This window comes from Panthera tigris, chromosome E2 (assembly GCF_018350195.1).
Source record: "Panthera tigris isolate Pti1 chromosome E2, P.tigris_Pti1_mat1.1, whole genome shotgun sequence".
Taxonomy (NCBI): Eukaryota; Metazoa; Chordata; class Mammalia; order Carnivora; family Felidae; genus Panthera; species Panthera tigris.
In genome coordinates this window covers 13,317,742-13,341,186 of record NC_056674.1, presented here as the reverse complement: position 1 = coordinate 13,341,186, position 23,445 = coordinate 13,317,742, and the positions used below count along the sequence as shown (strand labels likewise).

Here is a 23,445-nt window from a genome sequence, read left to right as displayed (position 1 = left end):
CCCCCACCAGTCCAGTCCTCCAGACATGGGAGCTGTCATCACAATTATCACCTCTGTTACTCTCTTACCCCATCAGGATTGTGGAGGCCTGGCTCCAAAGACTCAGGAAAGGTTTGCTGACTGACAGACCCCTGAGGATGCATTCCCAGCAGGAGGCCTCTGGAAACACTGCACTAGCCTTCAAAGTCCAGTCCCTTGCCCACGTTAATTCCCACTGAAACATCTATGCAGAGAGGAGGCTAATCTCCCCTTAAACCCCTCTCCAGGTGGGGAGCTCACCTCTCCCGAGAGCCAGTTTGCAAGTGGCCCTGTTCAAAATGAGCCCTTACCCAGCCCGCCCATCCACATCTCTTACCTGTCCCAGGCCGGCCCATGATGACTTCCTTTTTGGGGGCAGGATGGCTGGTGTAGCTGCTGGGCACCAGGACGGGCAATAGGGCAGCAGGTGAGGGGTGGAAGGCCACCGGCTGGAAGGGTGAAGAAGCCAGGCCAAAGGTGGGCATCGGCTGGGCCACAGCAGTCGGCGCGGCTGGAGGCACGGTGATGGGCACGGGGGCTGGCAGAGGCGGGGGCAGGCCAGGCTTCCCACTGGCCACCCCAGGGGGCACCGGGGTCTCTCGGCAACCCCGCCCAGGTCCCGCTGCCCGAGCCTCACCAGCAGTGCCCACCTCCCCTGGAAATTTGGAGGGCAGCGGCACGTCGGGGTTGCGAACGATGACGGGTGAGTCCCGCTGCACGGCAGGAACCCTGCGCACAGAAGGCCCAGGATCCGAGGTCAGGCCGGCAGGTGGGGGCAACAGCAGCAATGGCGAGGGCTGGCGGGAGCGGGAAAAGGGCACGGCGGGTGACACAGCCCGGAAGCCAGCCGGTGTGGAGGGTGTAGGTGTGTGAGACACCGAGTCCACACCAGAGTCTAGGTTGTCGCTCTTGGGGAAGTCTGGGGTGGCTCCTCCGCCCCCTGCGCCAGGAGCCCCCAATGCCCCCGGGTGGGGCAGCAGCTCTGTCTTCCTCCGCCCAGGGCTGATGGGCACGGTGAAGGTCAGGTTGGTCTGGAAGGTGGGTAGGATGCCAGAAGAATGGCGCTCTCTGGGGGCAGGTGGTGGTGGGTGGGGGCCCAGGTCTGGTGGCGTCAGCACTCCTGCCTTCGGGGTGCTGGCACTTAGGTGGCGGCTGCGAACAGCAGTGCGTTGGATGACCGGTGAGGCGTTGATGGGGCTGAAGTTGGCGGGGCGGAAGCCAAAGAGCGGTGAAGGGGAGGGTGATGGGGCAGGTGAGAAGGGCGACTGTGTAGAGACTGGAGAGAAGGAGGGTGTGCCCGAGCGGGAGCTGCCCAAGGACACAAGCATCACAGCCGCCTCACACTCATCGAACTCAAAGCGTGACAGGTCAGCAGGAGCCACCAGGCGTGGGCGTGAGTCCCCACGGGCCGCCACACTGCTGGCCTCACTGTCCCGCGATGTTTCGTCACCCCAGTCAAACTCGGTGCTGCCCTCGCGTGCTGCCACGCCTGCCGGCCGCCCAGCCCCACCTGGGCCACTGTCCGCCAGGCCCTCCATCTCCTTGGTTCGCATGGACAGGTGGCGCGAGCAGTAGCCCCGCCGCTGCGACTCCTTCATGCAGCCGTCTCGAGAGCACAGCCGCCGCCACTGCTTGCCATTGAATTTCTTGCGGATTCCATTGGGTGTGCAGACCACGTCGCCCTTCTTGTACTTCTGCTGGGCAGCTGTCAACGGTGTGCGGGCCCGGGCGGCTGGCGCAGCCCCCTTCTCCAGAGAGGCCACGCTGCTGCTACGGCTGCCGCCCTGGCTTCCCTCCTGGCAGGGCGAGGGCTGCTCCCCAGGGCGGCCTGGGCCTGCAAAAGCCGGTGACTTGGGTGGCGGTGACAGGAGCTGGGGCGGGGGCAGTGGGAGCAGGGCCGGGGTGCCCAGGGCTGGCGGGTGCTTCTCCTCGCCCTCCTCACAAGCCCCCAGGTTGCCACCGAAGCTGATCTTAGAGACCTCAGCATCCTCAGGCTGCTTGGGGTCCAGGGCAGCAGGACAGGGTGGCAGGGTACCCCCTGGCTCAGCCTGCTCCTCCTCGGGGCCCGCGGGGGGCTTCCTCGGCAGGGCCTCGGGTTCCCAGGGGGGCCGCAGCAGGCGGAGGCTGGAGCGGGCCACCCACACGGCCTCCTCGGGCTCACGGTGTGGCAGCTGTGGGGGCTGTGGCAGGGTGGCTGGTGGGCCCGGCTGGGAGTTGGGGCCAGGGCTGAGGCGGACCTTGTAGGAAGCTGGCTTGGTGGCCACTTCCACCACCACACCTTCACGGTAGGCAGCCACACCAGGCTCCACACAGGTACACACGGCCGTGCCCACCGCCAGGGCGCCCGGCGGCGGCGTGGCATCCAAGACCACATCTACACCGCCGCCAGGTGCCCCCTCGTAGAACGTCAGGGCCCGGTCCCCAGGGAACTGTACCCCTAGGTCCTGGCTTCGGCGCACCTGGCGCACCACGGCCGGCAGGAAGAGGCCATCTCCACGCCGAGCCAGCACCCGCTGGGACCTCAGCTGCCGCAGGTCATATCCACCACTGGTTCCACTTGGGGGCCAGGGACCTGGCCCACAGGCTTCGGCTGGCTCATCCTCCAGATCAGCTGAGTGCTCGCTGGCCGTGTCAGTGGAAGAGGAACGGGTGGAGGTGGGTGGCCGTGGAGGTACACCCAGGGTGCCGGCCTCCTCAGGGGTCCGTGCCCGCTCTTCAGGGGCCCCAGCCGCCCCAATGCTACCGCTGCCAGCTCCATGCTCCTCCACATACTTCTTCTTGGGCGCTCGAGACTTGAACGTGGCCGTCTTACGGCTGAGCGAGGGCTCCCAGCGGCTTGCCTCCCCCTCTACCTTGGGGTCCTCGGCTGGGCCTGGGGCTGCCGAGTCGTCAGGATGCAGCTCCGGGAGCAGCCCCTCAGCCCCAGGGCCCCGCTCAGACTCCTCCTCCTCACCCTCCTCAGCCTCTTCTGGCCCCGGAGGCTGCTGCTGCTGCTGTGCCTCATCGTCTTCCTCCTCTGGCTTGTCGCCCTCCCCGGCCCCTCGCCGTCTCAGGGCCTTGGCCCGGGTGGCTGGTGGGGACTTGCCACCACTGCCAGAACCTGGGAGGCCGGCACATGCCTTCTTCATTGGCTTCATCTTTTGTCCACCTGCAGATGGGAAGGCAGACAGGGATCATCGGGAGCAACTCAGGAAGTCCCCAGACCCAGTGTCCCCCAAGACTTCCCACTTGCTGAGGCCACTGCCTCAACTCCATGATGCCCAAAGCCTCTTTCCTGGCTGTCCTCAACTCGTGTGGGCCCCTGACTGGCACCCATGTCCCCTGAGTTATATGCTCTGGCTGCTTGGGGACACTTACACATATCTGCTCTCTCTACAGAGGCCACAGCAGGTGTGTGCACACCCTGTAACTGCCCGAGGGGACACAAGAAGCAGTAACAGTTCACACCTGTACAGCACTCACTCTGCGCCAAGCCATGGGCCAAACTTGATTTTATTAACCCATTTCATCCTCATGACAGTCCTAAAAGGCAGGTGCTACTAACGGCCCTACTTGAGGAAACCGAGGCACAGAGAGCTCAAGCAACTTGCTCAAATTCTTCCAGCTAGGAAATGGCAGGGCTAGGGTCTGAACCCAGGCAATCTGGTGGCTCCCGAGTCTGTGCTCCTAACCATTTCAGTGTGCCGCCTGTCACATGATCCAGAGGGCACGCTTCCTTGCACTGTCACTGTCCAGAGAGCACACACACTCATACACACACATGCACAGGAACACAGTCACAGAAAAGGAGGTGACTGGGCTGTGATGTGAGCCTCTCTCCACCCCCACCCCCACCCCTCTGAGCAGCCTGGCATGGCCAGACATTGTGGGAAGGAGTAGGCAGCTGAAAGTCCTGAAGGACGGCTGCCCACTCTTCTCTGCACCCCGGGCCTGCCAGGTATAGCCATCTCCCCAGATCCTGGCAGGGAGCAGGCAGGGGCACGTCTGGGGCAAGAGCTTATCCCCAGTGCTGCCACGGGGCCGTGCATGAGCACACGCACGCGCACAGAAACACACACAGAGGCACACACACGTCATCACACAGTGGGACACAGAGCTACACCCCAGGGTTTCGCTGTCCCACTGGATGGGAGCCTGCCCCTCCCCCCACAGCACCCAGCGTGATACCAGCAAGCCCAGCCCCCCTTCTGGCCTGCACGCATCCCCCGCCCTCACTGGGCTGCCTCTGGCAGGGTGGCTGAGCTGGCCGGGCCCCCTGGGGCCCCCAAATATGCCCTCCGACTCCAGGTGGGGTAAGTGGGAGAAGGTCAAAGAGAGCAGGGCAAGCCCAGCAGGCCAACCTCACCCACTTCCTGAACAGTCATTACTGCCCGCCCCCTTTCAAGCTGCCCTGAGAAAAGAAAAGGGAAAAAACTTTACTCTGAAGTGACTAAGAGAACCTGAGAGGCCAAAAGGGGGCCTCTGGGAGGGTGGGGGGAGTCCAGGACCATAACTCAAACACAATCAGAGACACCCCTGACTCAGTCTTCAAGCTCCCCCAGGACCCCTGATCTTGTGTTCTCCTACTTGGGGCCTGCTCCTCCTGTGGACCCTGCAAACCCTGCCTGCTCCTTCTCTGGGCCAAACCTGGGGTCCTCACAGGCAGAGTCCGTAGGGCCCGGGGCTTCTCACACTGGGGCAGGCATTCAGGTGCCCAGGACTTGGGCAGCTGCCACCACCTTCTCCCCACTGACCCGCTGGGCCACCGTCCTGGGGACTGAGATGCGGCCCCAGTCCTGCCCAAACACAAACCTTTGCATACCCCACCCAGGGCCTACAACCATACCGCCTGGCCCCCTTGGACCTTGCTGCCTGGTCCAGTCTCTTCACCCCAGAAGCCAAACCTTTTTCTTTCCCCTGGGGCCTCCTCTCTTCCTGTCCACCCCACTTTGGATAACTCCCACCCAAGGCCCTGTGGGCCCTCACCTCCTTCAGAATCTGAGCAGTAACTCCTGAAGCCCAGGCAGGCCCAGGCTCTGGTTCTTCAGGGTCTCATGCCCTCTGCTCCCATCAGCCCTCCTGGCACTAGCTTCTCTGCCACTCTCTCTGCCATCCTGTCACCACCTCTACCTCTGCCTCTCTCCTCACAGGCCCTAGCCCCCCTCCTCAGTCACCCTCTCCTTGTCACCCTCATCTATCTTTGTCACCTCTTCCTCCCAGTCACTCTCCGGTCAGCCATCTCTGGACCTGTCACCTTTTCTCTCCATCACCTCTCCTTGTCACCCCTCCAACTCTGTCCCCTCCCTCTCCCTTGTCACCCTGATCTAGTCCTGTCACCCCTCCATTCCTGTTACCCATTCTCTACCCACCATCCCCTCTCCGTCACCCCTTTTCTAGCACTCTTCCTACCCACCACTTCATCCACTCTATCCCCCTTTCCCACCATCCAAATCACCTTTTTTCCTCTGTACCCCCTCCCCGTCCCTGCCACCTGTCCCCTCTCGGCCCCCAGCACCCCAAATCCCCCCTGCCCGTGTCAGCCCTGGCCCCGCCCCTCACCTCGGGCTCGGCGGGGTTTCGGGGCGGGGGGCCGTGGCCCCGGCTCGGTCCGGTCCGGTCCCTCCCCGCCCCCCCTCCGGCTCTCCCTCTCGATTCTCCCTTTTTTTTTTTACTCCAACACACAAAATGGTGAATGGACCTGCAACAGCTGGAGCAGCCAGCCAATCACCGGCCACAACCCCGCTGACCGGCGCCGTCCTAGACCAATAGACATTCGCAGCTCAGTCGGCTCCGCCTCTCCACGACGAGCGACATTCGCCAAGGCCAATCCCGCCCACCCGGCAGCGCCAGGGGAGGGGCCAAAGTCCAAGACCGGCCTCCCTCTGGGACCGACACCAACCTGAGCCTACGACCGCCTGATCTGCCTAGGGCCCTTCCCCACAACAAGTGATGGACTTCAGCCTTGGCCAATTGCAGGCCGTCTTAGTGCAGACTGACGAATACAGTACCCAGTCGCCCTGCACTCTAGGCCGGAACCCAGCCTCTGTGAGGGACAGTAGCCAATGAAGTGCAAGAAGGAAGGGCTTAGGGATAGGCTGTCCAATAAGCAGGCTTAGAAGGCGTGGCCTGAGCGTTTGTTGACCGGCTCGTCGCAATTCCTGCTGGGAATGGTAGTCTTCTTACGGCTCCGGCCCATAGTCGATAGTACAAAGCAGACTACAACTCCCATGTGACAGAGTGCTGTAGCACCAAAGAACCCGGGCGAGGAGAAAAAGTCGGACAGGGCAGTTCCTGTAAGTCTCACTGCACACCAGGAGCATCTTAGACCCAGGGCCCCGACTCACCCCGATTCCCGGCTCTGGCGTCGCTAGTGGCTCCTCTCAGTGGCGGCGGTAGCGGCACGAGGGGGAGGTGCGAGGAGCAGCCAACCGCCACCCGCAAGCCCCGCAGCCAATCAGCAGCGGGCGGGGCGGTGCAATGACCTCACCGGGTTTTACTCTGTTACCCCTCCCCCACGTGGTTGTTGCTGTCGGTAGCCGAGAGTAGGGAAGTTTGGGGTGGGGGGGAGGGGAGGAGAACGAGTGATGTCACCTTTCCCCCGCTTGATTGGCTGTAGGGTGGCCGGGACTGTGACCAATCAACAGCCTCAGAAAGTCCGGCGCGGCCCCGCGGAAAGCCCTGTTGCCACCGGGAGGGGAGAGAACGTGCGCGTGTGGGGTGGCGCGCGCTGCAGTGGAGTGAACGCGCGCGGCCTGGGGCTTGGAGGACCCTGGAGACAAGTCCCCTCTTCGAAGACTTTGGCGTTTAGGGCGGTGCAGTTTTCTGACAGCCTCCCCCCAGGCTCGTGGGGGTACAAGATGGGAAAATGTAGCGCTTCGTGGCGCTTCCCACCACATTCCCTTCACACTACATTCTGTAGAGAGCTACTTTGTGGGTGTTCGCTCTTGGCGGGACCGAGATTTTTTTAAGGTCTCAGGTTAGGGGGTGGTTCACACGGGGTAGGGAGGAGAGGGATATGCCCTGTCGGTAGTAGATTCCGGCAGCCCAAATCTGGGGCTTACACCAGGTATGGGGCTGTCTGCAGGGCATCCAAACTCTCCACGTTGGATTTGCCCTAAATAGAGGGTAATGGGGAGCAGTGGACACTGGCCTGAGGAGAGGCTTTTGCTGCCTGTGATGGGTTCCCGGTATCCACACAGGATTCACATCGCTTGAGAAGCAAATGCACCCAGTCTATTGCAGGTGCAGACGGTACAACATTCCCACTACCGGTGCGAGAATGTGCTGAGACATATGGCCAGTTAACCCCGGGGGCTAGGAAGCAATCTCAGTTGTCCAATGGGGTTCACTGAGATTGAAGGAGAGTCACATTATCCACTGTCCACAGGAGATTTGCTTTGAGAGTGGGGGAAATTTCACTGTCTGCAACTTCACGAGTGGGGGAAGGGCAGAGAGAGAGAGAAGAGAGAATCCCAAGTAGGCTCTGCGCTGTCAGTGCAGAACCTGATGCTGGGCTCAAACTCACGACCTGTGAGATCATGAGCCAAAGTCGAACGCGCAACCAACTGAGCCTCCCAGGTGCCCCTCAATTTTTATTAACGTTCATTTATTTATTTTGAGAGAAAGAGAGAGTAGGCGTGCAGGGGAGGGGCAGAGAAAGAGGGAAAGAGAATCAATGGGAAGGAATCTTACACTATTATTTACACTTACACTATTACACTAGTGTATTATGACTTACACCATTTCATACTATCATGCTATTTTATACTGTTTTCATAACATTCTAGAAGAGTTTGCACTGAAAAACTGAGTGGACTTTGAGGGAGCTTTTACAGGGCAGGTTAGACCGTGTGCATTGGGTAGATGCTGGGTCTGAGGGAAGTTTATACTCATCAGAGAGTTCCCATTGCCTATTTAGGTAGACCCTTGGAGAATGGTTCACGCTGTTACAGAAGGGGTTCACAGCAGCTGCAGAGGGTCCCCCATACATGGAGATGTGCCCTGTCCTTGTTAATTTTGCCATGGAGGTGAGACATTATAGTGTCCACGGGGAAGTGCGTGCTGGGTGGGAGTTCACATTGCCCAGAGATTATATTGCGTTAGAGACTTCCGTTGATCAGGATGGTGTTTCACGTTCCATAGTCAGTTGGCATCAAGTGTGGGGGAGAGTTAGCCTGTCAGTGGGGAGGGAGGTGTGCACTGTCCGCGAAGGAACTCACCCTGCCCAGGGAGCCCTCTGATGTAGTGAAAGGGAGCCTCTCCTGTCCCTTCAGGATCGTCTTGGCTGTGGTCAGTTTACAGTGTTCACACAGGAATCCTCACTGCTTGTTGGAGTTACACCATGCACAAAGGAGACCTGTCTGTGGGAATTCACACTGTCCAAGGGCCTATTTTTCCTGTCATCCTGTCATCAAGGAAAGGTGCGCATAGTACCCTGCCCCTGAGAGAATTACATAAAATGTAATTAACTTAGTACACGGTTCATTGACATTACACTGTCCTGCAAGGTGGGGGGTGATGTTGCCGGAAGCGGGATAATACAGGCTTAGCCAGGCTACTGGGGTCAAACCCAGCTGGGCTTCTTCTCTGGCTGTGTGACTTCGGGCAAGCCATTTAATCCCTCTGTGCCTCCATTTCTGCATCTGTATGGGGATAATTAAAAACAAACAAACAAACAAACAAACAAACGGATAGCCCTTGGCCTAGGGTTATGATGAATTTAGATGTGCAAGGCATTTGGGACAAGTGGCTCCAGCAGAGTAAACCCGCAAAGATCTTAGCTATTGTCGTGATTGTTGGTATCCAGGGGGTTATCACTACCTGAAGGGTTTATGCTGCCTCAGTCTTAACTGGCCACCTTCTGCACACTTCGTACGTGTGTGCTGCTCGTGGTGCTGGTAGTGGTGGTGGCGGAAGTGTTTGAAAGGATTCCAGGGTTTAGCCTATCTCTGGAGCATTTGCCGAGCTATCAGGAGGCACCGTGGTCTAGCACTTGATGTCCCAGCTGTAACAATGTTTAGCGTGGGCCTGGAACCTCTCTGAGTCTCACTGTTCTCATCTGAAAAATGGGGATCATCGGAGTACCTACCTGATAAAGTTGACGTGATGATGAAATGAGATGCCGAGTCCAGGTCCAGGGTCTTGTATATAGTAAGTGCTCAGTAAATAGGAGTGGCGATTTTTTTTTAATGTTTGTGTGTTTATGTATTTATTTTGAGAGAGAGAGAGAGTGTGTGTGTGTGTGTGTGTGTGTGAGCAGGGGAGGGGCAGAGAGAGAGGGAGACACAGAATCTGAAGCAGGCTCCAGCCTCTGAGCTGTCAGCACAGAGCCCAACATGGGGCTTGAACCTACGAACTGCAAGGTCATGACCTGAGCCAAAGTCGGCACACAACTGAGCCACCCAGGTGCCCCTTTTAATGTTCATTTATTTCTTTTTGAGAAGTGGGGGAGGGGCCGACAGAGAATCCCAAGCAGGCTCCACACAGGGCTCGATCCTACAATCAATGAGATCGTGACTTGAGCTGAAATCAAGAGCCAGATGCTTAACCGACTGAGCCACACGTGCCTCTAGAAGTGGCAGTTTTTATGTGCCCTATCCTGTGCTGGGCCCCGGGAAATCCCTGCCACTTAGGAATTAATTCACCATTTCTGGGTCTTTATTTGGGGCCTCAGTGTTCATGACAAGTTATACTACCCTCTGGGGAGTCATCCTGTCCTCATACCTGTGTGTGCTGCAGGGAAGTTAGGTAACTTTTTAAATAAAGTTTATTTATTTTTATTTAGAAAGAGAGAGAGAGAGAGCCTGAGCAGGGAGGGACAGAGAGAGAGGGAGAGAGAGAGAGAATCTCAAGCAGGCTCCACGCTGTCAGCGCAGAGTCCGGTGTGGGGCTCAAACTCACTAACTGCGAGATCATGACCTGAGCCATACCAAGAGTCGGTCGCTTAACCAACTGAGCCCCCTGGGCGCCCCAGTTCCATAACTTTCTTTTTTAATGTTTATTTATTTTGGAGAGAGAGAGAGAGAGAGAGAGAGAGAGAGCACAAGCCTGGGAGGGGCAGAGAGAGAGAGAGAGAGAGAGAGAGAGAGAGACAGAAACCCAAACAGGCTCCAGGCTCTGAGCTGTCAATACAGAGCCCAACATGGGGCTCAAACCAACGAACTGCGAGATTATGACCTGAGCCAAAGTTTGGATGCTTAAGCGACTGAACCACCCAGGCATCCCAGTTGTGTAACTTTTTATGGGAGAACTAGGATTTTTAGGAGGAGGGTGGATAATAGAATTTTATGATGGTTGTTACAAAGGCCTGGGGAGTTTAAATGGAACATGGGGTTTCGGGCTACATTATCAATGACTTAATAAAACTGACATAGTGACACTGAGGTGTATTGGAAACATTGTTAAGTCCGTACACTGCTCACAGAGTGCTCCCCTGAGGTGGCACTGTCCACATGGGGGCCCAGTGTCCTTGGGTTACACTCATGAGGCCAGGTGACGACGGCGCTACACTGTTCACATGAAAAGTCACACTGGTTACAGAAATGACCCTATTTATGTGCTTGTCTCCACTGTGCATACAGGTTTACACAGGTTGAAGGAGCTGACCCTGTTGATGGAGGAATTCACACAATGTTAAATGGGCCATGTTGCCTCTAGGGTAGAGCACGCTAATGAGGGAACACGCTATTTGTAGAGGGGGCCCAACCTTGTTTATTTGCTGTCTCACCACGTATATGGGGCTCACGCTGTTTATGAAAGTTACACCACCTATACGGGGTTACACCGTTTATGTGGGTTGCCTTTGTATACGAGGCTCACAAAGTTTATGAAGACTGTGCTATTGGATGGGACTTGGGTCATTTATGAGGGCTACCCTGTCTGTATGAGGTTTATGAGGGTCGTGCTGCCTCTGCTGGGGTTCACGCTGTGTTTGGGCATGCACTATCTGGGGTTTACACTATCCGTGCGAGAGCCACCCTGCAAATGGGAGTTTATATCAGTTATGGACTTGGTTCTGTCTGTAAGATGGACTCTGATTGTGGGCTTATACCAGTGTACGTGGACTCAGTTCATTTTAGCAGATATGTATTAGCAGACTGTTCTATGACCAACCTTGGGGTAGGCCCTTGGTGTAGAGCAGTGAAGAAAACAGACCAAATCCCTTTCTTTGTGGAGCTGACCTTCAGTAGGACAAGCACACCTTTGCAGAGTTTTTCCTTGTATACGGGGTCCACAATGGTGTTGACACTCTTTAGGGGGTTGAGTTGGCATCAGCTGTCCATGAGAGTTTCTCTGTGTGTATGGGGCTACATTTATTGGTATTACATTGGGTACATGGGGATTCACTATCCAGAGATGAACTTATTCATTCATTCTAGATTGCCAGGCATTGTGCCAGGCTCTGGGGACACAGTAGGTAACAACACAGGCAAAAATCACTACCCTCGTAGAGCTGACATTATAGAGGGGGGATTCAGAAGAAGAGCAAATACATTACAGAAATACATGCCACATGAGGATAAGTGCAATGGAGAAAAATAGTGCATAGAAGGGACATAGGGGTCCAGGAAGGGGGCTTCAATTTAAAACAGAGTGGTCAGGAGCACCTGGGTGGCTCAGTCAGTTGAGTTTCTGACTCTTTTTTTTTTTTTTTTTTAGTTTATTTATTTGAGAGAGAGAGAGAGAGAGAGAGAGAGAGAGAAAGTGCCACAGAATCTGAAGCAGGTTCCAGGCTCTAAGCTGTCTGCACAGAGCCTGACGCAAGGCTTAAACTCATATATTGCAAGATCATGACCTGAGCCCAAGTCAGACGCTTAACCTCCTGAGCCACGCAGGCACCCCGAGTTTCTGACTCAATCTCAGTTCGGGTCTTGGGGTCATGAGTTCAAACCCTGAGTTGGGCTCTGTGCTGGGCATGATGCCTACTTAGAGAAGAGAAAAGAAAAGAAAAAAGGAAAGGAAAGGAAAGGGGAAAAAAGAAAAGAAAAAAAGAAAAAGAAAAGAAAGAGAGTGGTCAGGTAGGGCTTATTGGGAAGGTGGTTTCTGAGTAAAACCCTGAAGGGGACGAAGGGCAGAGCTATGCAGACTTCCGCAGGAAAAGCCTTCCAGGCAGATGGAACAGCACAGGCAAAATCCCTGAGGCAGGCATATGCCTGGCCTGTTGAAGAAATAGCACAGAGACTGGAGTGCGGCTGGCAAGGAAATGGAGGGGAAAGGTGGGAGATGAGGGCAGGGAGGAAGAGCCTTGCTGGCCACTTCAGGGAGTTGGCTTTTATTCCCAGTGAACAGAGGATTTGGGGCAGCAAAGGGATATCATCTGATTTACTAGAACCCCTCTAGCTGTAGGTGGGGCACAAGTGGCAGCCAGGAGGCCAGCGAGGAGTGCCCAGATCAGTGGGGTGGTGATGGTGAAGAGTAGCTGATTTTGAAATTTTTTTTTAACATTTATTTTTGAGACAGAGAGAGACAGAGCATGAACAGGGGAGGGTCAGAGAGAGAGAGGGAGACACAGAATCCGAAGCAGACTCCAGGCTCTGAGCCATCAGCCCAGAGCCCGACGTGGGGCTCGAACTCACAGACCGCGAGATTGTGACCTAAGTTGAAGTCGGACGCTTAACTGACTGAGCCACCCAGGCGCCCCGAAGAGTAGCTGATTTTGAAACAGTTGAAGGTAGAGCATATATGGGAGTTCCCTTCAGACTGGGTGATGGGTGACAGAAAGGGGTCAAAGATGACACCAAGGAATTCAGCCAGGGCAACTTGCAAAATGGTGTTTCAGGTTCCCAAAATGGGGGAGACTGGGGTGGGGACAGTTTTGGGGAGCTCAGGGAAACCATTTTGACTTGGCAAACTTGAGAAATCAAAATGGAAGCGCTGGTGAGGCAGTTTGATGTGTGAGATTGGGAAGCCAGTGGTGAGTCCTATGCTGGAGGAAAAAGATTTGGGTGTGATCAGCACAGAGATGGCATGTGAAACCATGGGGCTGATAGAGATCACTAAGGGAACCAGCAACAGATGGAGGAGGGAAGAGGGGGACCCAGCTCTGAGCCCCGGAACCCTTCAGCATTTCAAGTAGGGGGCTGAAGAAGGGTGATACGCTAATGGGGTTATTACATTTTTTGTTTGGGAGTAGTCACACTGTTTAGGTGGCTACAGTCTCTATATATCGTGGCTCATATTATTTCTAAGGGAACTACAATGTTCAAAGAGTAGTAATGGCCCCTTGTTGCTTGTTATAGGTGATGGGTAGGTTGTGACAATGATTATCGCCCATACGGTTTTCTTTCCAGAAGCGTGGGGATAGATAGGTTCTGTCCATGCCTTAGCCTGACAACAACAGCATAAATGTCATCTACTGTCAGAACAGTAACTTGGAACAAGAAGAACTACGTCCATGGGAGTGAGGGTGTCTTCCACTGTCTGGACGGAGTTGTTTTCTCCCTGGAGAATTACACTGTTCGCTGTAGGCATGTCTTAGGTCTATGAGAGGTTGCACTTTTCACTTAGCTTCAGGGGCCTTCAGGTGGAGTTTTCCCACAGGGAATGAGAGGGTGGAAGGAAGTGTCCCCTTGTCCACTGGAATTGATATGGCCTTCCATATGCCTTCACTGGATGGCATGCCTTTAAGGAATGACCAGTGGTGACGAATAGTCTCTCTGCCAAGTTTGTGATATGCGAGTGTTTCATACAGTAACGGTGGGGTTCACCTTCCCTGATTGTCTCTCAGTGTTCACAAGGCAAGTGAACTATCCAAGAGGGTCCACACTTCTGTGGTAGAGTCACATTGACCCCCTGGAGGTTACATGATCTGTGGATAGGTTTTCATAAACCGCCAGAGGTCACACTACTCAGGGGGATTTTCACCAGGGACTCCCGCTCTCTCTGACGGCTCAGTCTCTACCATGATGCCTGCCCGCTACCCATGATTGTATTTCATAGGAACAGCAGGACTGAGTTATGCAACTGGGTCAGGGTGGGACTTATGCCATTAAGAGGCAATTTCTGGGATGATACAGAGAGGGTTAGACTCATGGGCCCTGCACAAGGGTGACACTCAAATTTGTGAATTGTTCCCTATTTTAAAAAAGGGGGGAGAGTTGTGCCTGGGTGGCTTAGTCGGTTGAGCGTATGACTCTTCAACTTTTATTTATTTTTTATTTTTTTTGCGAGACAGAGAGAGATAGAGTTCAAGCAGGGGAGGGGCAGAGAGAGAGGGAGACTTAGAATCCAAAGGAGGCTCCGGGTTCTGAGCTGTCAGCACAGAGCCCCACGCAGGGCTCAATCTCACGGATGAACTGTGAGATCATGACCTGAGCTGAACTTTGGCTTGCATGCACATGTGCTCACTCTCTCCCTCTTAAAAAAAAAAAAAAAAAGGCAATTTCACACTGTCAGTACCCTGTATTTATTATCTAGTTGGAGTCTGTAGGGTAAGGGGTGCTTACATTATCCACAGGGTATATAGCTCATTCTGCTAATAATTTATTACCAGTATTTACTACATACTTACTTCATATCCCCAATTTCTTACAACAACCTGGTCATGTAGGGTTTAATAATATCCCCATTTTACAGATGGGGAAGTTGGGGCTCAAAGAGGAAAATTCACTTGCTCTATGTCACAGACAAGAAGTAGCAAAGTTAGGGTTGCAACCCCCATCTTTGTCTTGTTGGTGGGAGTGTGGGATCACTAAAGTTGTTACAGACCTATTATTGTTGAAACTTTGCATTGTCTTTTTCTGAGGGGAGGTAGACAGTAAAGGTGTCAGTAAAGCTGATGGTGAAGGATGTGGTTTCAAATTGGATAGGTCTAAGTTTAAATCCTGACTCCAACACTTCCTGGCTGTAGGACTTTGACGGACTGATTTCCCCTCCGAGCCTCACCTTCTTAATCTGTAAGTGGGGATAACAATAGCAATTTCCCACTTTGGGATTTTGTGAGCATCAAATGACAAGATGCCCCAGACAATGCTTGGCCCAGTGCCTGGCACATCATGAGCGCTAGGAATTCGGGAGCTGTTATAATAACAATGATGGTGATTATTATTGCTGGACCACACTGCTCCCAGAGGGTTACAATATCCGTGGGGGAGCAGCACTGTCCGTAGGCAAGGTTACATAATTCCCCAGGGAGGTGATGCTTCCCCCCCCCCCCCCCCCCCCCCCCCGGAGGCTCTGGTCTCTACGGAGGAAGAGGCTAGAGACTTCTGAGGCACTGGTTAGGGGACTGCTCTAATGCATCTAGGCACCCAGCAAAGGGTTGAAGCCCTAAGAAGCCAGAGTCACCCTCCTGGCCTTCCCACCCTGTGGCTTGTCTCTCCCTGCCCATTTTCTGTTTCAGTTTCTCTGAGCCTCACCCCCACCCTGCAATATTCCCCTCCTTTGGTACCTCAGGAGTCTTCTCTGAAACTCTGTCTTCGGGCTCGGTCTGTGGATATTGCTTCTATTTGCCCTCTACCCTGCTGCCGGCTCCCGCTAGCCGTCAGATCAGCGCTTATTTCCTGTTTCCTGAAGCCTCAGGCTCCATCCATCCCTCCCAGCTGCGGAGAACAGACTTAGCACTGCCCTACGCACTGGTCTTCATCCTTAAGCCCTACCTTCCTCTCTCCTGGCGACCCACCAGTGCCCCTTGGGAGCACATTTGTTCAGACTTTGGTCGCCCCCTCGCATCCTGGCCCACCTCCGGAACCCCCTGCCCTGGTGGTGGAGGTGGGGGTACCTCCGGCGCCGGCTGTGTCCCCAGGACAGCTGCAGCGTGGGGATGGAGTTGGGGGGGGGGATGCTCCCAAATGCATTCTCTTTGGTCACTTCCTCCCCAGCTGGGATTGGGGCTATCTGGAAGGCCAAGACCCCATCCCGGAGGAGCGGAGGGCACAGCCGCCTCCCCATTTCCGATGCTGGGAAATGATTCCCACCCATTCCACCCCACCCCTGGACAGCTGCCCCCATTCAGGCTCAGGGCTGTGTGTGTGAGGGGGGGGGGGCAGGGTAAGGCCAGGGTGAGAAATGTGGTCTTGATCATTCTCCAAGGTCCTGACCTGCCCCCCCTGCAGTGAAGATTCTGCCCCCTCTCGAAAGGTCCATGCCTTTCAAAAGTTTTTGACCCCTTCCAGAGCTCCCCCCCCCCCCCCCCCACTTACAAGCTCCCAAAAGAAACTCTGGATCCGCAGTGGGCAGGAGAGGAGGAGGGGCGACAGGTCACGAGCACGGAGGACTTAAGTTATCTGCAGACTAGGAGCCTCGGAAAAGGGTCATGACCCCCAGGACCCTATCCCACCCCCACCCCCTCTTTCCTTCCTCCCCTGTCGCGCGGCCCCTTTAAGCCCAGAGCCGGCCGGTCCTCAGTGGCTGCGCGCCGGCGAGTGTGTGTGTGTATGTGTGTGTGTGTGTGTGTGTGTGTGTGCGTGCGTGCGCGCGTGTGTGTATGTGTGTGTGTGAGTGCGCGGGGAGGGGGCGGGCGCAGTGTCTCCATGGCGACGCGGCGGTGACGTCGCCGGCCGGGGGGCGTGGGCGTCCCGGCCCCGGAGTGCGATATTAACCCGGGAGGCGGCGGCGGGGAGGGGAGAGGCTCTGAGAGGCGAGGCCGGGTGAAGCGCCGAGGGCGGCCCGACGGGCGCGGGACGGGACGGGGCAGCGCGGGCGCCGGGAGCTGCGGCCCGGAGTCGGGGCGCCTAGCCCCGGGCCCCCCAGCATGAAGACCCCGGCGGACACAGGTGGGGGCGGGGGCAGCACGTGTGGGGGAGACTTGTTGCCCGGGGAAACCAGGCAGAGAAACTTTGGGGGGGGCTGAAGGGTTCCGGGGCAGCCGGAGTGATCCCCAGTTCTGGGGGGACCCCAAGCACTCGAGACCTGTTGCTTCTCGTGGCGCGAGCGAGGGGTGCTGCATGGGACCCCCAATTTCTGGGTCCGGGCGGAGTGGTGTGGGCGCTGCGAGTCCTGGTCCTCTCCCTACTGGACTCCGAGAACTGGGTTCTCCCCCACTCCCGGGATCACGGGGGTGGCGGGGTCCCTCCCCGCCGCTCTGTCACGTTGCACTCTGGGGGCCGGGACGTGTGCGGGGCGTGGGGGGGGGCTGTCCACGGGGCCCGCTATTCCCGGTTCTGCGCTGCGCGGTCCGGCCCATGACCTTCACCGCGGCGCGTGCCCCGCACCGGCTTAGAGGGGATACGGGATGGTTTCTAGAAGGAGGGCGTGATTGGGGAGCCCAGGACTCGGGGTCCGGGCTGCGCCGCCCCTCCCCCGCCCGTCTCCGCCGGCTCCTCGCTCCCCCGCCCGCGCCGAGTCGCAAAGTTCCAAAGCGCAGCCCGAACGTTCGAAAAAGGAACTTTTTGTTTCCGACCTTAGAACGCGCGGCTTTAAGGTGGCTCCGGGGAGACCTGGGTACCCTCCTCCCGCGCTGCCGGGGCCCCGGGGTGGAGGAGGGTGGGGAAGGTGGGGGGGACGCGGAGGCTCCCCCTTCGCCCCCCCTCCCTCATCCAGCTCTTCTCTTTCAACCGGCCGTCTTTTCCCTCCGCCCCCCTCTTCCCCGCCAACTTGCTCCTCCTTAAGGGGCCAAGGTTCCCCTCCCCCCCTGTCGGCGGGCGGGGGGCAGCGGGATTAACCCCCCTCCCACTCGGACTTTCCCCCTTCCCCTCCCCCGCCGCCCCCGGGCTCGCGCGGGCTGGACTTTGCGCCCGAGCGCGCTGGGGGGAGGGGTCCCAGCCGCCCCCTGCCCGTCTACCCCGTCGGAATCCGGCCCGGGGCGGGGACGGGGGAGGGGGAAGGGGGCCGGGCGCCGCTGTTCAAACTTGTTTCCTTCCCCCGGCGGCGGCCGCGGCTAGGGCTCCTGTGTGCGGGTGTGTGCCCCGACCGGCCCACCCACCCCGCCCCCCCGCTCGGCGGGTGGGGGCGGCTCTTAAAGGGCTCCGAGCCGGGCTCCGGCGCCTGGGGATTGGGGCCGAGGAGGGGGGCAGGGGGGTGGGGCAGGGGTGCGGAGTGCTGTAGGGTCAGTCACGTGCGTCCCACATACTCTCTGGCTCCCACAGGCTCCAGGGCTGCTGGGCCTTGGGGGCAGCAAGAGCCTCTTCTCGCCCGAGGAGGGGGCCTAGGCGCCCAGACAACCCCGCCTCGTCTTCCCTCCCTGCTACGGGCCTTTGCCTGGTGGGACCGGCTGGGCCGCTCCCCTAACCCTGTCTTGGGGCCGAGCCGCGTGTGGGTTCTCCGCCTGGGGGAAGGGGCGGGGGCCTGGAATGGCCTCCCGATCGGTCCATCGGTGCGTCTGTCCGTCTGCACGCCCCTCCATCCGATCCTCCATCCCGGCCCCTCTCCTCTCTGCCGCGGCTGTTTCCCACTTCCTGTTTTCTTCCCGGCTCTGGCGCCACCGAGGGCTGCCTGGAGTGTGGGGGAGGTGGCAGGGCCCCCCAGGAGGTCGGCGTGTTCTTCCTCTACCACCACCACTCCCTTCCGACCCCCATAGTCTCTTTAAAAAAAAGTTTGGCCAGTCATGTGAATTTGGGGGGTGCCCAGGAGTTATGCCCCCCACCCCCCAGGTTTCCAGTCTGTCTAGGAGAATCCCTACCCCACCTCTGTGGGACCCAGGTGTGCCTTCTGGGTCCCTGCCATCCCAGCCCTTCCTGTCTGTCTGCTGCTACCTCTCCACCCTGTCTCAAAGTGTCTTGAGCCCCTCTCTCAGTGTCAGCTGCTTGCTCCTTCTATCACTGTCCCCCATGCTCCAGAGGTCCTCTCCCCCAAGCTTTCTTGGTGCAGGCCCGGTGGTTCCCTGTTTAAGCACGTGGACCCATACACAACACACACTCACACATGCTCCCCTTGCCCGTGCCTGGCTCCTGGCTCCAAGGCCTGGGGAACAGAGCCCCATTGAGACACCCTGACGTCACCCCCGCTCTTCTTCTCCCCCCAAAGCCAGGAACAGGCCCTCATGTATGCCATGTCCGAAGAGGAAAGCCTGGTAGGGGTGGTCCTGGGAGTGGGGAAGTCCCTGCCTGGGTTGGGATCCAGGGTCCTAGCCCCAGAGGGAGCTTGGTCAGGGAAGGGGGGGTTAACAAGGCAGCCTGGGACAGCCCCCGGAATGCAGCTTGAGGCCTTTCCAGAGCCCCCCACCTCCCTTCCGAGTTCCCTTTGTGTTGCATGTAGTCTCTCTCACTCCTCTTCTGCAAAGTTTATTTTTAGCCTCCTGCTCCCCCGCTCCCAGGACTGTCGCTGCACACACGTTGCCTGGTTACCGGGACAAGGAGGCTGGGGCGGGTGGGCTGGAAAGGGTGGCTTTAATTTGGGGGGAGGGTGAAAGTCAGTACACCCCCAACCCCAGACTAGTGTCTCAGGGGCTTTGCCCCCCACCCCCCCTTTTGGGTCTGAGAACCAGATTGGAGCTTAGGTAGGAGAAGCACGGAGCTTGGTGCTCTGAGTGGGGGGTAGGAGCATTTTGGAGGAGGTAGAGGGTCCATGGAGCTAGTGATTTGGTCACTTGGGTTCTCAAGGGCCTCTGGCCCCTGAAGAAGACCCTGGGACCTGCATTCTCCAGCAGGGTGAGGATAATGGGATGAACACCTGGATTCCTAAAAAAGAGAGGAGAATGGGGCTATATGGATGCTGTGATCTAAGGAAGGCATTGTCAGGGGCTGTCACTTCTGAATGGAGCAGGGGCTGTTGTTGGTATAGGACTCTGGGTCTGTGACCAGCTGGAGGTCGTATCCTTGGAGCCCTGAGGGGCTTGTTTGAGGCTGGGATTTCTGAATGGGGCAGGGACTATGAGGGGAATGCTGGCCATCCCATTCTACCCAAGGCCAGGGCTCAGGAAGCTGGGTCGCTGTGGGGGATAGACTCAGCTCTGGATTTAGAAGAGGTGGTCCCTGTGGGAGTAGGAACTGCTGAACCCCTGTGTCCCCAAGGGGAAGTATCCCCTGTTGGATTCCAGACTGCAGTGGTGTCTTTGAGGGAGGCTCAGCATTGCCCTGGGCCTGGTTCGTACCTGCTTGAGCTGAGGCTTGAGCCGGGGCCAGGGGCCAGAGGCTGACCAGTGCAGCCTGACTGTGACTTGGGACCCCGCCCATTTTAGTTGTCCACCTTGGCCTTCTCCCTCTGGTGGCACCAGGGCCCCTGCCCTGCCTCCCCCTCCTTCTCTTCTTCCCCTTCCCTCCTCCCACCCCTCCATTACCGGCTGCCTAGTGCTGAATTATTGATGGCCCCTGATTACCCGGGGGTTTGGGAAATGACAACAACCGCAGCCCCCCCCATCGACCCCCCCCCCAGGCTGCCCACCCCCTCCAGGGACCAGCCAGCCCACCACCAACCTCTACCCAAGGTTAATGCTGGGGGCGGGTAGGCAGGTGGGCAGGGAAGAAGCTGAGGATGAGAAGGCGGAAGGGGGAACGGGCTGTAGCATTGCTTGTTCAATCTGCAGGCCTGGGCTGGGGCCTTCCAGCCAGGTTGGGTCCATGTGCCTGGGTCTGGGGAGGGCAGTGCAGCACAGAGGGTCTAGGGCTCGTTGTGGGGGGGGGGGGCAGACAGTCTGGGTTTCACTCTCCAGGGAAGACAGAAGCCTCTGTGTGTGCAAGCGCTGACCTCATCGTCAACCAGCCACCCCACCCCACTCCTCCTGGTCCTTTTAAGAAAAAAAAAAAAAAATCATCAGGTCCTGGGGTGGGAGTAGGGCTCTGATACGTTTTGGGAGGGAGACAGTGTTATGTTCCCAGGAGGGGACTGGAACTGTGGGGTGGGTTGGGGGAGGGGTATAACTGGCCCTGAATGGGAGTGTGGGGGCTGAGGGGGGGCTCGCCCCAACCCGCTGGCCACGTGTGCCCCTTCCTGCCCCTCCCCCACTGGCAGCCCTGCCCGCCGGCCTGGCTTGGTGCCTGGCCCCCTGGCACTGGCCCCGGGACCCGCCGCCGACGGTTTCCTGTTTCTCCCGGTGTCGCTGGAGCAGGCTCCAGCTTCCCTTCCCCCCGGCTCCCGTCTAGCCCCCTTACACACAGACACACACTGTCTCCCTCTAACCCAGGTCCTGACTTGGCGGAGGGGAGACGGATTTCCCCATGTTGAGGGTGGGGTAGGAGGGTGGACCCCGGGAGGGGACCTGGAGCCCTGGACTCTGTGTCCTGACCCGGGGCCACTCCCCTGCCTCCTGTCCTCAGGGTTTGCCTTCCCAGATTGGGCCTACAAGCCAGAGTCGTCCCCTGGCTCGAGGCAGATCCAGCTGTGGCACTTTATCCTGGAGCTGCTGCGGAAGGAGGAATACCAGGGTGTCATCGCCTGGCAGGGGGACTACGGGGAATTCGTCATCAAGGACCCTGACGAGGTGGCTCGGCTCTGGGGCGTCCGCAAGTGCAAGCCCCAGATGAATTATGACAAGCTGAGCCGGGCCCTGCGGTGAGAAGGGCAGAGACCCCTGAGCAGACATGGATAGCCCCCGCTAGTTGGGGAACCCGTAACCCATGGGAATAGACTTTGGGTTTGATCCTTTGCCAAATAATAGCTGTGTGACCTTGGGCAAGTCTTAATCCTTCTCTGAGCCCATCTGTCGTGTAGAGGTGTCCTGCGGAGAGAATACAGTCCTGGGTGTGGCGTCTAGTTTGGCCCCAAGCCTGAGGGGAGAGCTAGTTTTCATTCCTTCCGGGCACTTGATTTCTCTTGTATGGCCCAGGTTTCTTGGTCCCCCTTTGTGAGCAGCATGTAACGCATGTCAAGGAATGGGGTCTAGACTCTGGTCCCGTTGACTGATCATTCGATGGGTTTCTACATCCACAGCTATTATTACAATAAACGCATTCTGCACAAGACCAAGGGGAAACGGTTCACCTACAAGTTCAACTTCAACAAACTGGTGCTGGTTAATTACCCTTTCATCGATGTGGGGCTGGCTGGTGAGTAATGGGGCTGGTGGGCATGGGTTCAGAAGAAGCAGAGGGTCTGTGTGTATGTCCAGGCTGGGCCAAGGGCCTTGACACCACATCTCCCCTCTTCTGCCAGGGGGTGCGGTGCCCCAGAGCGCCCCACCAGTGCCATCGGGTGGCAGCCACTTCCGCTTCCCTCCCTCAACGCCCTCCGAGGTGCTGTCCCCCACCGAGGACCCCCGCTCACCACCGGCCTGCTCTTCATCCTCATCTTCCCTCTTCTCGGCTGTGGTGGCCCGACGCCTGGGTCGAGGCTCAGTCAGTGACTGTAGCGATGGCACGTCAGAGCTGGAAGAGCCACTGGGAGAGGACCCCCGGGCCCGACCGCCAGGCCCTCCAGAGCTGGGTGCCTTCCGCGGGCCCCCACTGGCACGCCTGCCCCATGACCCTGGCGTCTTCCGAGTCTACCCCCGGCCCCGGGGTGGCCCTGAGCCCCTGAGCCCCTTCCCTGTGTCGCCTCTGGCCGGGCCTGGCTCCCTACTGCCGCCTCAGCTCTCACCAGCTCTGCCCATGACGCCCACTCACCTGGCCTACACTCCCTCACCCACGCTGAGCCCTATGTACCCCAGTGGTGGTGGGGGCCCCAGTGGCTCAGGAGGAGGCTCCCATTTCTCCTTTAGCCCTGAGGACATGAAACGGTACCTGCAGGCCCACACCCAAAGCGTCTACAACTACCACCTCAGTCCCCGCGCCTTCCTGCACTACCCTGGGCTGGTGGTGCCCCAGCCCCAGCGCCCTGACAAGTGCCCGCTGCCGCCCATGGCACCGGAGACCCCACCGGTCCCCTCCTCAGCCTCGTCCTCCTCTTCCTCCTCCTCTTCCCCATTCAAGTTTAAGCTCCAGCCACCCCCGCTGGGACGCCGGCAGCGGGCAGCTGGGGAGAAGGCTCCAGCGGGTGCTGACAAGAGTGGTGGCATTGGCATTGGCAGCGGCTCAGGCGGGCTGGCGGAGGGGGCGGGGGCGCTGGCCCCACCGCCGCCACCACCACAGATCAAGGTGGAGCCCATCTCGGAAGGCGAGTCTGAGGAAGTGGAGGTGACTGACATCAGCGATGAGGATGAGGAAGATGGGGAGGTGTTCAAGACCCCTCGTGCCCCACCTGCGCCCCCCAAGCCCGAGCCCGGCGAGACACCTGGGGCAGCCCAGTGCATGCCCCTCAAGCTGCGCTTTAAGCGGCGCTGGAGTGAAGACTGTCGCCTGGAGGGGGGTGGGGGCCCCACTGGGGGCTTGGAGGATGAGGGTGAGGACAAGAAGGTGCGGGGGGAGGGGCCTGGGGAGGCCGGGGGGCCCCTCACCCCAAGGCGAGTGAGCTCTGACCTCCAGCACGCTACAGCCCAGCTCTCTCTGGAGCATCGAGATTCCTGAGGGCTGTGGGCAGGGGGCCCTGTTCCCCCCACCTCCCATGCTTCTTTTGCTGCCTTAACCCCCCCCCCCCCCCAAGCCCTGGAGGTAAGGACAGCTCTCTGGTGTCTTCCCTGCCTCCTCCCCTTTCCTGCCCCATGTTTTGTATAAAACTTTTAATTTCTTTTTTTTAATGGTGAGGGTGGGTGGGTGTCCAGGG

At 58.1% G+C, this 23,445-nt stretch overlaps 2 protein-coding genes and 1 pseudogene across 7 annotated transcripts in view; 2 read left to right on the top strand and 1 right to left on the bottom strand.

Moving 5' to 3' along the window:
* Window positions 1–6,442, bottom strand: part of CIC (capicua transcriptional repressor) — a 26,608-nt gene extending 20,166 nt beyond the window's left edge. For 3 of the 5 annotated variants that reach the window (XM_042970140.1, XM_042970144.1, XM_042970143.1), the window contains exons 1-2: window positions 6,342–6,442; window positions 356–3,166 (exon numbers count right to left, since the gene is read on the bottom strand). In XM_042970140.1, the coding sequence (XP_042826074.1) occupies window positions 356–3,155 (2,800 nt within the window). In that variant the 5' untranslated portion in view covers window positions 3,156–3,166; window positions 6,342–6,442. Of the gene's footprint in view, window positions 1–355; window positions 3,167–4,983; window positions 5,429–5,556; window positions 5,581–6,341 lie in introns of those variants that run through there. The other 2 variants (XM_042970142.1, XM_042970141.1) reach the window with 2 other exon arrangements.
* On the top strand, window positions 6,226–23,445 carry ERF (ETS2 repressor factor). 2 transcript variants are annotated; one of them, XM_042970153.1, is made up of 4 exons: window positions 6,226–6,290; window positions 21,126–21,360; window positions 21,739–21,854; window positions 21,961–23,445. In XM_042970153.1, the coding sequence occupies exons 2-4, from the start codon at window positions 21,329–21,331 to the stop codon at window positions 23,247–23,249; spliced, it is 1,437 nt and encodes a 478-aa protein (XP_042826087.1). In that variant the 5' UTR covers window positions 6,226–6,290; window positions 21,126–21,328; the 3' UTR covers window positions 23,250–23,445. The 2 variants fall into 2 exon arrangements, with proteins under 2 accessions (XP_042826087.1, XP_042826086.1); XM_042970152.1 differs by lacking the exon at window positions 6,226–6,290 and adding an exon at window positions 16,543–16,709.
* LOC122234458 lies at window positions 13,980–14,078 on the top strand (annotated as a pseudogene).